This window comes from Fundulus heteroclitus, chromosome 22 (assembly GCF_011125445.2).
Source record: "Fundulus heteroclitus isolate FHET01 chromosome 22, MU-UCD_Fhet_4.1, whole genome shotgun sequence".
NCBI classification, from domain to species: domain Eukaryota; kingdom Metazoa; phylum Chordata; class Actinopteri; order Cyprinodontiformes; family Fundulidae; genus Fundulus; species Fundulus heteroclitus.
The window spans coordinates 17,950,937-17,966,318 of NC_046382.1; the positions used below are offsets into that span (position 1 = coordinate 17,950,937).

The 15,382-nt window shown below is 38.4% G+C and overlaps 1 protein-coding gene across 13 annotated transcripts in view; it reads right to left on the reverse strand.

Moving 5' to 3' along the window:
- The window catches only part of LOC105923295 (neurexin-1a), a 400,667-nt gene that overhangs the window by 128,868 nt on the left and 256,417 nt on the right, over window positions 1-15,382 (reverse strand). For all 13 annotated transcript variants that reach the window (XM_036126148.1, XM_036126143.1, XM_036126142.1 and 10 more), the window contains one exon: window positions 972-1,153. In XM_036126148.1, coding sequence (XP_035982041.1) covers window positions 972-1,153 — 182 coding nt within the window. The remainder of the gene's footprint in view (window positions 1-971; window positions 1,154-15,382) is intronic.

The window sequence follows — 15,382 nt, forward strand, 5'->3', positions numbered from 1 at the left end:
TTCAGGGATCGTAACACCGGTGAACATTTATATCTGTAACATGCAAAGATACACCGAAAGGTGTCACGGTTCCAATTATATGGGACCAGTTTGTGAACGATTCCATTTAGTTATATCATGGTTGCACTCAACTGCACAAACCAAGGTCAATAAGAACACATATGACCAAATTTGTCATATGAAACTTGACTGACCTGAACAAAGCCATGCATTTAGGATGAATTAGAGAGGAGACTAAAAACCAAGACTTTTTCTCCAAAATCATTGTTTGAAATGACAAGTACTCTTCCAGAAAAAAAGTCTTAAGAATGGCCTGCGTTCCCAGGGGAGTTGAAGCTGCTCAAGTTGCAAAGCGGGGGCCAACTTCGGCTATGTATTAAGGTCTCTTTATTAACATACATAGAAAGATATAGATAGAAAAAGTGTATTATTCCCTTTGAGATGTTCCTTCAGGGAAATTGACATCTCCATGTCATTGAAGTTCCTGAGTGTGTCCAGGCAAATCCCCCAATACTTTCGGCAACATAGTATGAGTGGGTTTATTATTTGTTTGTTGCACTGACAAATTGTTCAGAACTTTTTCCCTTTATCATGTTAACATGTTTAATTTCCATATTAATTAAAACATCCCATTTGTTTATGGAATGCATGTAATATTCATGACAACAACCCGAGTTACAGAATCCAGCAATTAACGTTGTCATAATCTCCTTATCAGGTATGATTTAACCTGATGTGATTGAGTGCAACTAAATAACGATGCGAGTGTGCTTATATTTTAGTTTTCAGCCCACACTATATATATATATATATATATATATATATATATATATATATATATATATATATATATATGTGTGTGTATGTGTGTGTGTGTGTGTATATATTCACTTCATTCACTTCCAGCAGTCAAACAAAAAGTGCCATTGTACCTTGATCAAAGCATTTTAAGGAATAAGAGTCTGACTTACAATGTGGAGTTTCAAGAAGTCTCCAAGTCCAGAAGAGCTATCCACCCTCACCAAGACAGCATCCTTCAGGTGCGTGCTGAACCCGATGGCTAGCCGGTCCGCCCTTGTGCTAGGTCGGTCATTTGGTGGCCACGTGTAAGTGATCAGTCCACCGTCTCGGCCAAATATGTACGTTGTTCCCGCTGCAGAATAAAAGGGGAGGGGGAAAGAAAACATTTCAATAACTAAAACAACAATTGCACACCCAGCGGGCATTGCCGCCTGTCAACACAAAACCATTATTAACACAGTAGAGCTGGCCTCAGCTCCACGTGTGCGTAGAGCCGTCAGTCGGAGTGTTTTATTGTGCTGAGTAATGACTTTGCAGAGCACCGAGCAACATATCACTCTTGAACCCCTCTCAGCTCCATCTGAGAGTTTAAGTACACTCATGTCAATTCATGAGTAGAAGAAAATCCAGCAAAAAGTGCGAAAGGCAGGTAGAGGCGCCGCTTACCTCATAATGCCAGGCAATTACTCAGCTTTACTGCCACTGCCTGTTTCACCTCTGCACTGATGAGACACGAGCAAGCACTTGCAAATTTTTAGTTGTGTCCCAGGTGTCCGGGAGACCGGCATACCAAATGGGCACCTCCTCATCTCTTGTGCTTCATTAGCGGACTCAAAGAACACAGCGGCATTATTGACTGAGAGGGCCAATTATGCCCTGCTTGTATCCTCCACACCAGCTATTTCCTGTCTGTCTAAATCATGTCAGTGTCCTAAGCTGCACTTTGAAAGGTTAAAACATGACCTGGTAGATGGAAGAGTGGTTATAATAACCCAGTTATTAAGTGGGAAAGAGCCTTAAAGGAGTAAGACAGTGACCTAGACAAGAAGATGCCCCCCCCCCCCCCAGAAAAAAAAGGGTCCTATCAAATTCATCTTTTAAAACACTGTCGTGTTTCATGTTTCAGGACCATGAGAGCGTTATTCATCTGTCTTTTGCTTTGCAACTGTGAGAGAAAGTGTGTCTGTGTGTGCACAATTGAGAACGAAGGCATGTGGGATCGGGAAATGAACGCCTGTGAGATAGGCTGGAAATGAATGCAGCTGTCAGATTAGCATAAGAACGGCTATCTTTATGAAAAATTAGACAAGGAGTTCTGCTGGTGTGCTGTATGTCTACATGTGTGTTCGAGACAGAGAGAAAAAGGCAGAGAGAGTCAGACTATGTTAATATTCATAGAGGCAGGGAGTTAAACAGCCTTTGCTGGAACAATAGAATATAAATCCTTTTGACTGTAATTTCAATATTTTCTTGTAAACCGGTTCACAAGGATATAGAATTATCAATACGACTTATTTATTTGCTTCTGCTTCTCTTTCCAAGATATTCTACAGTGTGCCACTCTGCGTTTGAGTTTCCTTTTCATTTCCACTCTATTATTATTTTTATTTGATTAAGCAGACACTGTCGCCCATTAGCTGCAAAGAACTGCATCATTGATCCACAATAATGAGATCACGAAATGAAGTTGAGACATTCAGATCCATGACAGGATTTAGCGTTTTTCATAAAGCGTAACTCAAATTTCTAAAACCCTAACGATGATAATACTGTAAGCACTTTTGTTCTCCTAATATACATGGCTCTGAAGCGCTTGATGACATCAACAGAGGAAAAAAGACATTATGCTTGATAGATCAGCAAGGCAGGCATCATTTCTTTTTCATGAAGTCTGGCGGCTACAGCTGAAAACTCTTCTTGTTTTACTAATGCAGATCTGATGTTGGCCCCATCCCAGAGCAATCTCCAATTCATGCAGCCGGCTCTGGACTGTTGTCACTGTCTCTTAAGTTTCCCTCAAGCCATCTACTGTAACACTTGCGCGGTGCTCCGGCTCATTATAATTAAGTGCTTTTGGACTATGTCATCGTTGGAAATCACTGCACCCTTAAGCGTCTGTTTCCTGCTCAGGCTATTCATATGCTTTGACACCCACTTTATCCCATTGACATCCTATTTACTGTTAGTAGACACTATAAAATAGTGATTACCCATTTCAATGGACCTTAGTGGAGATCATTATGGTAAATAGGTTTAAGGCAAGACATTCATGTCAGGTCACAGAGGGTCAACAGAACTAAAGCTAACTATGTTTCCAAAACTGGTTCAGTAAGTGCAGATAATAGGGTTGCCGATATGTGGTAAAGCTGTGCAGAATCCATGAAAGCCTAAGACTAATAGAGAAAAAAAAAACTCCTTGAGGGAGTGGTGGTGGGGATTAAGATACATGGAGCAACATAGCTAATGCACACCTACACAGACATGCAGTGGCATGAAATCAGCTCACTCTCCTACGTCGCTCCACTGCTGCAGAGTAATTATGCACTGGCTGCATTTGTGTTATTTGCATTTTCTCCTGGGACACTTGGCCTGATATGGATCTGTTGTTGTCATAAGATACAGAAGCATCCTGGAAATTTCTGCCTGTTTGTTTGCCTCCATAATTTGAAGAGAGCTTTGGTTTATTCCCCATTCACTACCTTATCCAATAATGAAGAAAAAAAATATATAAAGGACTGAAGTACAGGTTATAGTAAATAATAGGGCTGCTTGACATGGTAATCGCCACATTATATGATCTATGAAACAGAATTTATTACAATTATCCTGTATAGTTTGTACCCCTAGCTTTCATAGAATGTCTTGTAAAAATGTTAATACAACAAAAAAAAATTCTGTTTGTATGATTACAAACTTCACCAATGTTGGGATTTTATGTGACCAAGGCAAGCGGTGAACAATTTTAAAGTGAAAGGAAATTGATCCATGGTTTACAAAAGGTTCTGTGTCACTGCCAAAGAAAAGCATCCACTCAACATAATTGCCACCACCAATGCTGGTTTTAGGCCACATGTGTTTCGCATGCAAGCAAAAAAGTTCAATTTTCTTCCCCTCAGACCAAAATGCTCTTTCATGTCTTTGCTGTATTGCCTGCGTCAAACTTTAAAAAACATTTCTTATGGCTACCATCCAACAGTAGCATTCTTCTTGCCAGTCCCCTATCAAGGGCTGATTTGTATTGTACACAGCTAACAGCTGTCCTGGTCACTCATTTCCCCATCAAGTGGATCTCTGCAGCTGCTCCAGAGTTACCACGGGCCTCATGGGGCTTCCATGAATAATGTTCATGCAATTATGCCCTAGTATTTTCATATTATAGTTTGAATGGCTCTTTGCGAGAGATTGAAAGTCTGCAGTATTATTTTGTAACATAAAAAACTTGAAACTGCTGCATTTGTCCCTGGCCCATATGGTATGTTCTCTTGGTCCTTGTGATGCTGCTTTATTTGCCTATGTTCTCTAAAAAAAAAATCTCAACTTCAGAATATATACTTAAAGCTGCTATTTACATGTCATTGCACTGTAAGCAGGTGGACTCTATTTACTATATAGGTGAAAATAGAATGCCATTTGTTGCACTGGATTTTGTTTAAAGTGCATCAGACTAAATGGGGCTGAGAAAGTATCACACTTTCAGATTTTTGATTGCCACGTTTTCCTTTAACTGTAAAACTAGAATTGTGAGTCTCTTTTTATTGTTCTGTCACATCAAATCCAAGGAGAATATTTGTGTTTGTAAGGAGAATATTTGTGATTGTAATATAAATAAATGTGAATTGTGAGTTCAAGGTTTGCATCTTCACAGAGAAGCTACAGTGGCGAAACAAAGACTCAGTGCACTCAAAGATGTTACCGAGTTTAGATCATGCCTCCTGGATGAACTCCTTAACCACAAGCCCCCTGTTAAAGCATAATGAATTAATCTGTCCTCATGTTGGACTACACTGAGATCTGCCTGCTCTCTGCTGTGTCAGTTAACATCAAAGAAGATAAACATTGGCAGATCAAACACTCTGCTTTCATTAAAAATGTAGCACCATCCTAGGAGTTCTCATGCATTTGGCCTATGAGGTGTGTGGGATATTAGAAGTAAACATGGGCTGTGTGTTCGAGCCCTCTTGATTTTGACTTTTTAATGTCTACATCTATTTATGGTGCAAGCAAATGGCAACAAATAGCAGCTACCCAATGTGCATTAAATAATAAGCTAGGTGTGAAAAAAGGAGAACAAGCAGAATCCATGCCCTCATGTAGCAGCGGTGGGAGCAGGAGAATACAAAACAAGTGTGTTTGACAGTATCTCTCAAGCCGGTGTCAGGCCTGCAGACTGTCTTTCCTCTAACCTCCAGAACACCCATCACAATGCGCTTCATATTACCACCTCTGCCGAGAAACTGGGGAGGAATCCAATCATAATTACATAGTTGTGATGGAAATGTGAAAAGGAGAGAGATGACATTATAGATCTGTTTTCTGACAGCACCTAACACTTACGTCGTCTTTCTATCTGCTGCCACGGATTCCCGTAATGACTGGCTGTGCAAAAATAGATCCTCCGAGATGTGGAATATAGGATTGCTTTCTGAAATTAATTTCTGATCATTTCCATGAGTCTCTTGAGAAAAACCTTAAAGATAAAAGATCATAGATAAATGCTTTTCAAAGCCAGTTGTCAACTGTCTCCAGAGCAGGAAACTGTTTTTGTGCTAGCAATAACCCTTTGTTGGATGTCTTTATATGGATGGAGCCTTAATGAGAACAAATTCAGAAATCATATCCACCTAGCAGCAGTACAGAAAAGTATTTTAAGTATACTAAATTACCTTAGACTTGTTATATTGCAATAAAATGGGATCAAATGTCATTGACTTTGAATGTTTGACTTGGTTTTAAAGGATGTAAGATGGTCCCTATAAGGTTCCATGTTTTATCATGCCAAAAGGTTTTAGCTAACCCTAGAAGGGGTGTCTGTAGAAGCCACATATCAAAACAAACCATGCTGAGTTTAATAACCACATGTCAGACTGACCCTAGTTATGAACAAATGAGCTTACATGTGTATGTGGAGGGGTTTTATAAAACTGCAAATCTTCCATAAATGTTTTTTTTTATTATGTGATAAGTCCAACTTTGACAGCTGTGCACGTTAAAGGACAAAACTATATTAAGACTAACTAGGATTTAAGTTTATATTGGGTCTATGAGCCCCCGAGGAATTAATACAATTAAAAGGAGCTTAATGATGTCTACTGGATTTCCATTTCCGTTTTCTAAGAAATCATTAGCACGATTTATGAGGACACTATTGTCCTATCACCTACCATCGTTTCCTGGTAAAGGAGCTGTTTCTGATCAATGTTCCTCAAGATTTAAAGCCGCAAGGGGAAAAAAAAATCACAAAGTAGTCTAATCCGCTTAGTTTTTGCATTTCCTTTCCTTTTTATTCTCCATGATTTAAAAAAAAAAAAATCTTTAGTTGAGGAGTTAAACTGCCAAAAAGGCAAACCTTTAAAAATACAATTTAGCTGCAATTTCTGGATGAGCAGTGGGTGTAAAACCATAAAAACATGGAGGCAGATGAGTATGGACATGATTCACTGGCGACATGTCCAGGGTGTACATGAATTGAGTTTTTAACATGTTGTATTATCCAGCTGAAAGCACCTATTGGAATATGGGTACACTGTGGTAATACAGAGATGGGCATGGTTGGTGACAACATTTAGTTACACTGTGATGTTTAATGCTGGTGAATAATGCTGATTAGGTGCCAAGGGCCCCAAAGTGTGCTAAGAAAAAAACATCCCCACATTATTTCAGCACCAGCAACCTCAACATCTGGTACAAGGCAGCATGAACCCATGTTTCAAAGTTGTTTGCATCAAATTCTGACCTTACTATATTAAAATCGAGACTCTTGTGACCAGACAACATTTTTTGTAGTGGGGTACATTGGTGAGCCTGTGCAAATTATAGCCTCAGTTTCCTATTCCTTGCTGATGAAAAATTGCATGTGGTGTGTTCTTTTGCTGCTGTAGCCAATCTGCTTCAACATTCAATCTGGTGTGCGTTCTGAAATGTTATTCTGCACACCTTGGTTGGAATAAGTGATTTTTTGAGCAAATGTTGGCTCTCGCCAGTCTGCCCATTCTGCTATGACCTCTGACATTAACAACACATTTTCATCGCCACAGCAGCTGATCAGAAAATACTTTCTGTTTTTCTGACCATTTTGCGTAAACTGAATATCCCTGTAGATGGCTATTTTCTGAAATATTCTGGAGAATATTCAGTGTACATATATTATATAGTATACTAACAAATTATTTTTACTGTAGGTATATCAGATACATTTTAGCTACATAATTACTTCTGTTTAGTCTAAATTAATGTAGAGCCATGCAAAATCTAGGTACTATAAGAAGTAGCAACACATTCAATATTCTTCTACTTACAATTACTATATTATATATATTGTAGTCCAAAACCTGATATCCCTAAAGTTTGACTCTTTTTTTGGATAAATTTATACCTTCAGCCATGACTGTACTTTCTCAAGTTCACTACTAATTAAAATAGTGTATGACACTTTCATTTAATTGCAGCACAGATGTCTGAAGTCTTATTTCCTGTTGCCTGCTCAGCTGCAGTTGTTGCTGTCTCTTTCTACAGAGGGTGCCTCCCTGGATTTTCCCAAACTAAAAGCATCGTATTTTGCTGTCAGTGAACGGTGGAGCTTTGTGTTGGCGAGGTGACATTTCTGTCAACGTTTTTCTTGTCTCTGTGTGTGCGGTGTTCTGGCAACATGCTGTGAACTTTACTGCTTTAAAGTAGCAGGACAAAAGCCAAGGAATTACAGTGTTTTTTTTATTTTTTTTGTTCATATCCCACCGAACCTACCAGATCCACAACAACAGGACTCTGTGAAGCATTGTAACCACATTTCTGGGTTACTTTACGAAAAAAAACGTGCACATGCACAGATCCTAGACTTACCAATCCATTTGTGGATATGTAGGGCAATTTGACTTTGATGTAATTCCCTCAAGCAAGAAAAAAATAGCTTATTTCTTTCACTCTAGGCATGACCACATGTGACTGTACCATGAAAAAAGGAACGCTCCGATCGATGTACGATTGCAGTAGCAGCCATGTCCTTGAAGCTGAATTCTGCTTTCATCTAGCTCCTGAGCTCATACAAATGAATTAATTTAGAAAGACACACAGCATTGGCTTGAGGTAACATTGAAACATTTGCACAAGAATAGATTTCTTTACATGTAAGAGATTTATTTGTTCAAAATTCTGGTTGTTTTCAATTTAGAAACTACTTTTGGGTTGAGCTTTGTGACATAGTAAATGCTGCTTTGACTTATGGTGGAAACAATCCAGGACGTATCATCAAGCAAGTCACTATAGATAGGCCAATTTTACCTCGATACGGTCTGATCAGTGGACAGCAGATCAAATACAAGGAATAAAAAAATAAATGTGAATTCCCAATATTTGAAATGTGTCAAGACAAAAAAAAACAAAAACAAAAACAAAATTTTTAGTCTATAAGCACACCAGCCACTTTGATGCACCTGTTTTGAGTTCAAAACGAATCAGAAAAAGATTAAGGACGCATGCTCTGATATATATATAGGGGTATTCTTCCTTTCTTTATTCTTCAAAACATTCACAACTTTAAAATGTGTGAAAGAACCAGCAGCACATTTTGTGTGTCTTTTGTGTGTTAGAGCACTCAAGATAAAAAAAAATCTGAATCGGCAGGTAAGACACAGTAAAAGAGAAGTTTGTATCTGACAGGACAATCCATGACTGGTGCACCTCAATCTATTGGTAATTTCATTTTATCGAAACAGTAAAATTAAGATTCTACATTGTATGCATCATGCTTGCCACTGACAGAAAAATGGAGCCCTTCTTACTTGGAAAACCAAAGTTAAGATTCATGAGTCAAAGAGGTTAAATGTTTGAATTATTGCATCATTTACATGAAAAAGCTCTTTTATTATCCTGTATGTCATGGTGGCTAAGTGTGTTCTTACTCAAATGGGGCTTTGTTAGATGCAGTCTGGCGGGAATCTTGTAATTTATTGTAATCTCTGTCACTCTGAGCGAGGCTGGTGCAATGTGGTCTTTTTTAGCCTTCGTCAGAAAAACACAATTCCTGCTATATTTCTAGGAATTTTTTGCCCTAAATTGTCTGTTTTGCTGCTGTCTCAACATATTCAAGTTATTTTTATTGTACTGTAAATAACGATAAATCCAACTATAAACACACCATTCTAAAATATTGTTTCATAGAAGAAACAGAGCAGAGGAGAGGTGTACCACAAACAGCAGAGTATAGTGAATACAGTTAGATCCCAGTGGCACCCCCCCCCCCCCCCCCAATCCAATCTCTATTTCTATATCGGTTCATTGTTCCATTGTGGTACAGAGAGGTGCTTTCAACAATTTTAACCTGGCTCTGCAGCGTTGATTGTGGGAAAAAAAAGCTATTCTCAGCCTTCTGTTCTGTACGAGCAGCCCTTCGGGAGACTAAAAAGACTATGGATTGTTGACTTGTCTTAATCCTCTCCTAGCACAAACAACTGCTTCTCTTATAATAGGATAGACAGAACAGAACCAGCAGGCATTGCAGACTGATGCTGGGACAAAACTGTGCAATTGGACACCGAAATCACAACAAAACCAACTTCTTCTGCAAACATTTACATTAAACATGATCAGAAAATTTTGCAGGAGTTGTGCATTTCATACTTGATTTCAGATGTGGTTTATGCAAAAAAATAACATTTATAGCCACAACTGACCACTGCACTTGCTGAAAATCTAGCATTAAGCATGCTCCTAATGTAAAATACTACAAAAAACAAAAACAATTGTTTATCAGATTCAGTCCGCACATTTTCATTTATTTTTTTAGGTAATAGATTGTTTCTTTAGGTGTTATCAGAAGGCTGTAGCTAAGCTATTCTTTTTGAATGTCAGAAAATAAACAAAGTGGACAGAAAAGCTTAATCATCACAGAGGAAATATTGCCTGCTAATCTTGGTTAGATGTGGACACACACACACAGAGAGAGAGAGAGAGAGAGAGAGAGAGAGAGAGAGAGAGAGAGAAGATAAAGAAGAAGTATCAAAGGAGATGCTCCAAACTGGCTTTTCCAATGCCAAATTTCAGTTTTATTTGACATTTGTATGATGTGTCACTTGACCTGATTTATGTATAACAATTAACAGAGAAAATGTCCTTGGTGAGCCCCCCCTTTGTACACCCACTGCCAACTGCGCTCTAACAACCTTTTTGCTCTATTTTGATGTCCCTAAGAAACCCCCATCACAATAGCGCTTTAATTTCGTGCCAAAGTGGAACCTGTGAATCAGATTCCTACTTTCTTACAGTACTAACACCATGCACTATGCTGTGCCACTGAGCCCACTCGGATTGGACAGGGAATGAGTAGTGAAAAACCCATAAGGGTCCAGCTGGAAGACAATATTTGAAATGGATTACTCATGTTGCTGCTACATCTGTGCTGCCCTGGGCAGAGAGCCATATAACGAAGATCACAAACTATAACTGGATCAAGGTGGTGGTTTTGAATGCAAAAAAAATATAGGATGGATTTACACCCTTACCTTCATTTATGGAATTCAGTTTATTTACATAGCACCATATCATAATACAGGTGATCTCAAGACACCATCCAAAGTCTATTTTATCAAATCATCCAGACAGATTGGTTAAAAGGTTTTCTATCTAAGGAAACCCAGCAGATTGGATTGAGTGCTCTCTTTCATATTTTAGACTTAAAACTGGCACAGCTATGTTCTTATCTGCATTTCTCTCTTAGATGCATTGAAGCCTATGTCTAACCTTTTTTCAGATTTGTTATTGAGCTCAAGAAAGTACATCAAGGAACATACTGTTGATCCATGCATTCAAATTGTGGGAGGAATTGGTTTTGGCCCAATTAGAAAAATTATATATCTTACCTGCAAATCTCAGCCGATTGATTTATTCATCACTTACTATATGTTGTTGGAGATGGAAACATGATTTTAATCTTTAAAGCAATCATTAGTGTTACTTTAAGAGCAAAGGTAGTATTTAACACTAAATCAGCACAAAAGACAGTTCTAACTTCAAATTTGTTGGAGAGAAAGGTAACAATATTAGAGAAAAAAATGAAAAAATCATCTTCTGTACACAAGAAAATAATTCAAATGTAGCTAACCCTGCTCTTCAGGCCAGAGTAAGCAAATATTCTAATTAGCCTGTTTCCACAGTATTGTTTTAACAATATCTAGTGACCTGTGAGCCTTAAGCTCCCTTCTAATGAAGACAATCCTAAGGCAGTAATTCCACACAGGACAGCTGACAGTGTCCAACCTGTCTATATAAGCTGCAAAGGATTAATCCTCTCCTTCAGCCCTTTCTCTCCCTGCCTTACTAATTTGATGTAATTAAATTAAGTGGAGACCAAAAAGTGGGGCGCTGCTGCTTGCCCCTGTGATTGGTCATCCTTATTAGAGGGTATAAGACACAGACTCCCAACATAATGGGAGCAACATACCCTAATAAACAGAGTGAACGACAGAAAACCAAAAGGCCCTTTTGTTCAGCCTATTAAGCAAAGTGTGCAATCCAGAAGGAACACATATGTTGGCAGCAAACGCTTCAAAGTTCTTGCAAAGACGATTAGCAGGTGCAATAATGTGTAAACGTAGCATCAAATTTACTGCTAAGCATGAGTAAGCGACCATGCACGTTGCCATTTCCCATATTTATGCACAAAATACTATATTACTATATTGAGAATGTTACAGACACAAATAAATATGGTATTGATGTCCACATAAAACAGTCAACAGGGAGCCTCATGTTATTGTCCTTGTCTTTTAAAGGGCACAGCTTATATTATATCCCCTCTTCTGTACCTTTTAAACACATTTATCCCCTCCAAACCCCTCCCTCAAATTTCACACTGTTAAAGCCCTTCTCCAGCACAAAATCTTCCACTGTGCAATAAATGTCTGAACAGCATCTGCAAAAAAAAAAAAAAAACTTTGGGTCAAGTTGCTCATGTGTGAAAATGGCTTTGCTGTATTCTGAAATCACTTCTAACATGACTCTAAAATACCAACCATTATGTTACCCATTATGTGAATGCCTTCAGGAGTAAAACTAAGTTCAAGTAATACAAAATTCTGTGATCTACTAAGAAAGCTTCAGTTTTACTCCCTATTGTGCATTAAAAAAGGAAACTAAATAAAATTCTGTAATATTCCTGGTGTTTTTTTTTTTTTTAGTTTATAAAGGCTGTTCAGTGTAAAAGACAAAAGATCTGAAAAGCATGTAATTATTTATTTGTGAGTGTATATATATATATATATATATATATATATATATATATATATATATATATATATATATATATATATATATATATATATATATATACACATATATATGTTAAACCAGTTGCCTTCAGAAATCACATATTGAGTAAAATTAGTACACCCCTGCTTAACTTAAACACAATACAAATATAAAGCTCTGGATTTGTAAACAGGACGTCTGATAAATGTGCAGTCCAAAAATCTGGACTTTATGAGCGATTGGCAAAAACAGATACATTTTTGGAAGACATCTATGAGAAATTCTTGCAGTTTATGAAAAGCGATGTAAGTACACAACACGTATATTGAAGAAGGCGCTAAGCTAAAGTGAGTCTACAAATGAGAGTTGTGGCATATATGCATAAGCCAACGTGTGGGAGGAAAACTAACACTGAGCATCAAAACTAAAATCTTCATCCCCACTGTAAAAAATTGGTGGCAACAATATGCTAAAGATGGAGCAAAAAGCAATGCAATCCTGAAGGTAAACATGTTTGAGTAACTGTGCTTGAGACTTTAGCCTTGTGTTAATTTTGAGTCTTGTTTTGTAGTTTAATTCTTTGATGTATTGTTGTCACATGAATTGCTCATTACCAGGCCTTTTGCAATCCTAATAACATGCTGAAGAGGTGCATACATGCATACATTTCCCCCAATAATTTCCCCTAAATGCTACCTATTGAAATTTTAATATGGATATATTCCATTTGGTCTTTATTGGTGTCAGCAGTGATTGCAGTCACCAATAACCCTTTCAACATACATTCAGCACAATGGTGTTACAAATATATACTCTTGTGCTTTTGCCGAGACTAAACTGTTTGTATGTGATAGAAATTGTGAATGAAAAACGTCTGCCAACATTGTGTTGCAGCAGCACTTCAAACTGCACAGAAGAGATAAGCTTTCACCTCATCACGAGGGGGCCCTTGGGCAGCCGGAGCCACCACCCTCCCTCTTCATGGCAGGAGACCATCAATTCATGGTTGAGGTAAGGTTCCACCCCCTGGGCTGGTAACATTATGCCACGGATGCTCAGTCGAGCGGTCTCCATCTCACCCTTTTGCACCTTCCCTCAGTTCTCCCTTAAATCCGAAGTGATACATGACTCCATGCCTTGTGGAGCAGAATGGGGCATCATCCAGGCAGAGCTGACAAGACCCAGTGTCTTAATGGAGCAATACACCAAACGGGCCCTTTGTTACCCTGACCAGCTGCATATCTGCCTCCCTCGCCAACAGCCTTGGCTCTGATAGAAGTGTCTCACAGTATCGACAGCTTCTAATTTACTCTCTCATCATCACTTGCCTCATTGGCTCCTCAGACACAATGCTCCCTTTCTTTTGGTTGAGGTCAGCCATTTTGTTTGCCAGGAGTTTTGTTGATTAGATTTTATGCTCCCAGTGTTTAATTTCAGTAGCAGCCAAATAAACATGTCAAAGATAGACTTAAAGGGGGGGGGGGGAAATCAAACATAGCCAATTTGACTGATTGTGTGGCATGAGACATCAGTTCATTATTTTGTGTTCAGCGTGTCTGTGTGCGGGCATGTTCCAAACATCACATCCTCCAAATGGTCTCTACGAGTTGTTCTTTTTCATTAGGGAGCCGGCAGATGTGGAGTGAGACTGCAGCCCTGATTACTAAAAAAAGACAAGTGCTGGATAGTTACAGTGGAAGTGAGGCAGAAAACCCAAAACGCTAATGGCTGCAGCTCTGATCTCAGACGGGAGATGACTCCTGCTGCCCGTCACTATGCTCAGCCAAAACGTGGTTCTAAAAAAGAACTCGTTTTTTTTAGACGGAGCGTAACTATAGCTTTTTACTAAGCACAATGCAAAACACACTCAAATCAGTCAACACCTGTGCTGTTACACAGTCTATGCCTCAGTCGGAGTGTTCTTTTTCTCAATTATTACTTGATCCATCTGCTTTTCTGCAACTCCTTAGCAGGACGAATTTCAAATAGAGGATATTCTACACTATCGTTCTCATTTTCAAAGTCAGACACCATTTGCCTTGCAGCAGTGATGTGGAGCATAAACATTTTTAGTAAACACTCTACCCTGCAAAAGTACTTTAACCTCTTGAGGGTTTTGCAATCAATGTTCTTATTAAGGTTTTATGTGATCAAACATCGAAAGGTAGAACATAGTTATGAAGGGGAAATAAAAACGGACACAGATTTTACAGACAAAAATCTGAAAAGTATGTGCCCATACTTTATGCGCTCCCCTTATTCTGATACACCTAACTAACATCCAGTGAAACCATTGACCATGAGAAGTTACCCAATTAATAAATGGAGTCCACCTGGATGAAATTTTGTATAAAATCCAGCTGTTCAGGGAAATTTGTTTAGAGTAAATTAGTGAACAAACAGCGCTATAAAAACAACTGAACACATTAAAAAGGTAAGGAATAACATTTTGGAGAAGTTTAGAACAATACTAGGCTATAAAGCAATATCCAGAACTTTAAACATCTGCTCTTCAGAAAATGGAAAGGGTAAAGCACAGCCAGAAATCTACCAAGGAAGTAATAACAGGTCAGATTTCCTGTTTGCCACAGGACTTAAACACACCATTCCAATGGTAAAACATGAGAGTGGCAGTATCATGCTGTGGGGATGGTTTACTGCAGCAGGGACAGAGAAGGTGCCAGAGATGAAGGGAAGGTGCTCTCAATGCAATCTGACTTACACTTGACTCACACTTGATCAGATTTGTTGCTGTAATTGTATAAACAAATGGTTCAACAAAAAACTCACCCAGGGTGGCTGAATACATTTGCAAGCCACACTTTTCAGATTGTTATTTGTCAAACCTTTTGAAAATCATGTATCCATTTCATTCGACTTTGCATTTGTGCTGAACCTCCTGGGGGTCTATCAGTTGGGGAAAAGCTCAAGGGGCTATAGATACCTTTTGTACAGCAAAACTGGTTTGTACAAATGTTCCGCTTTATATGAAAAGATCAGCTAATGAGCAAAAGATCGTGTGCATTAGAAAACAAAGGCTTTAGTGCATAAAACTTTAATTTGCAAACTTTGTTAAACCACAAAATACATTTTACATGCAAATGTATGTGCTAATTTTGTTGTC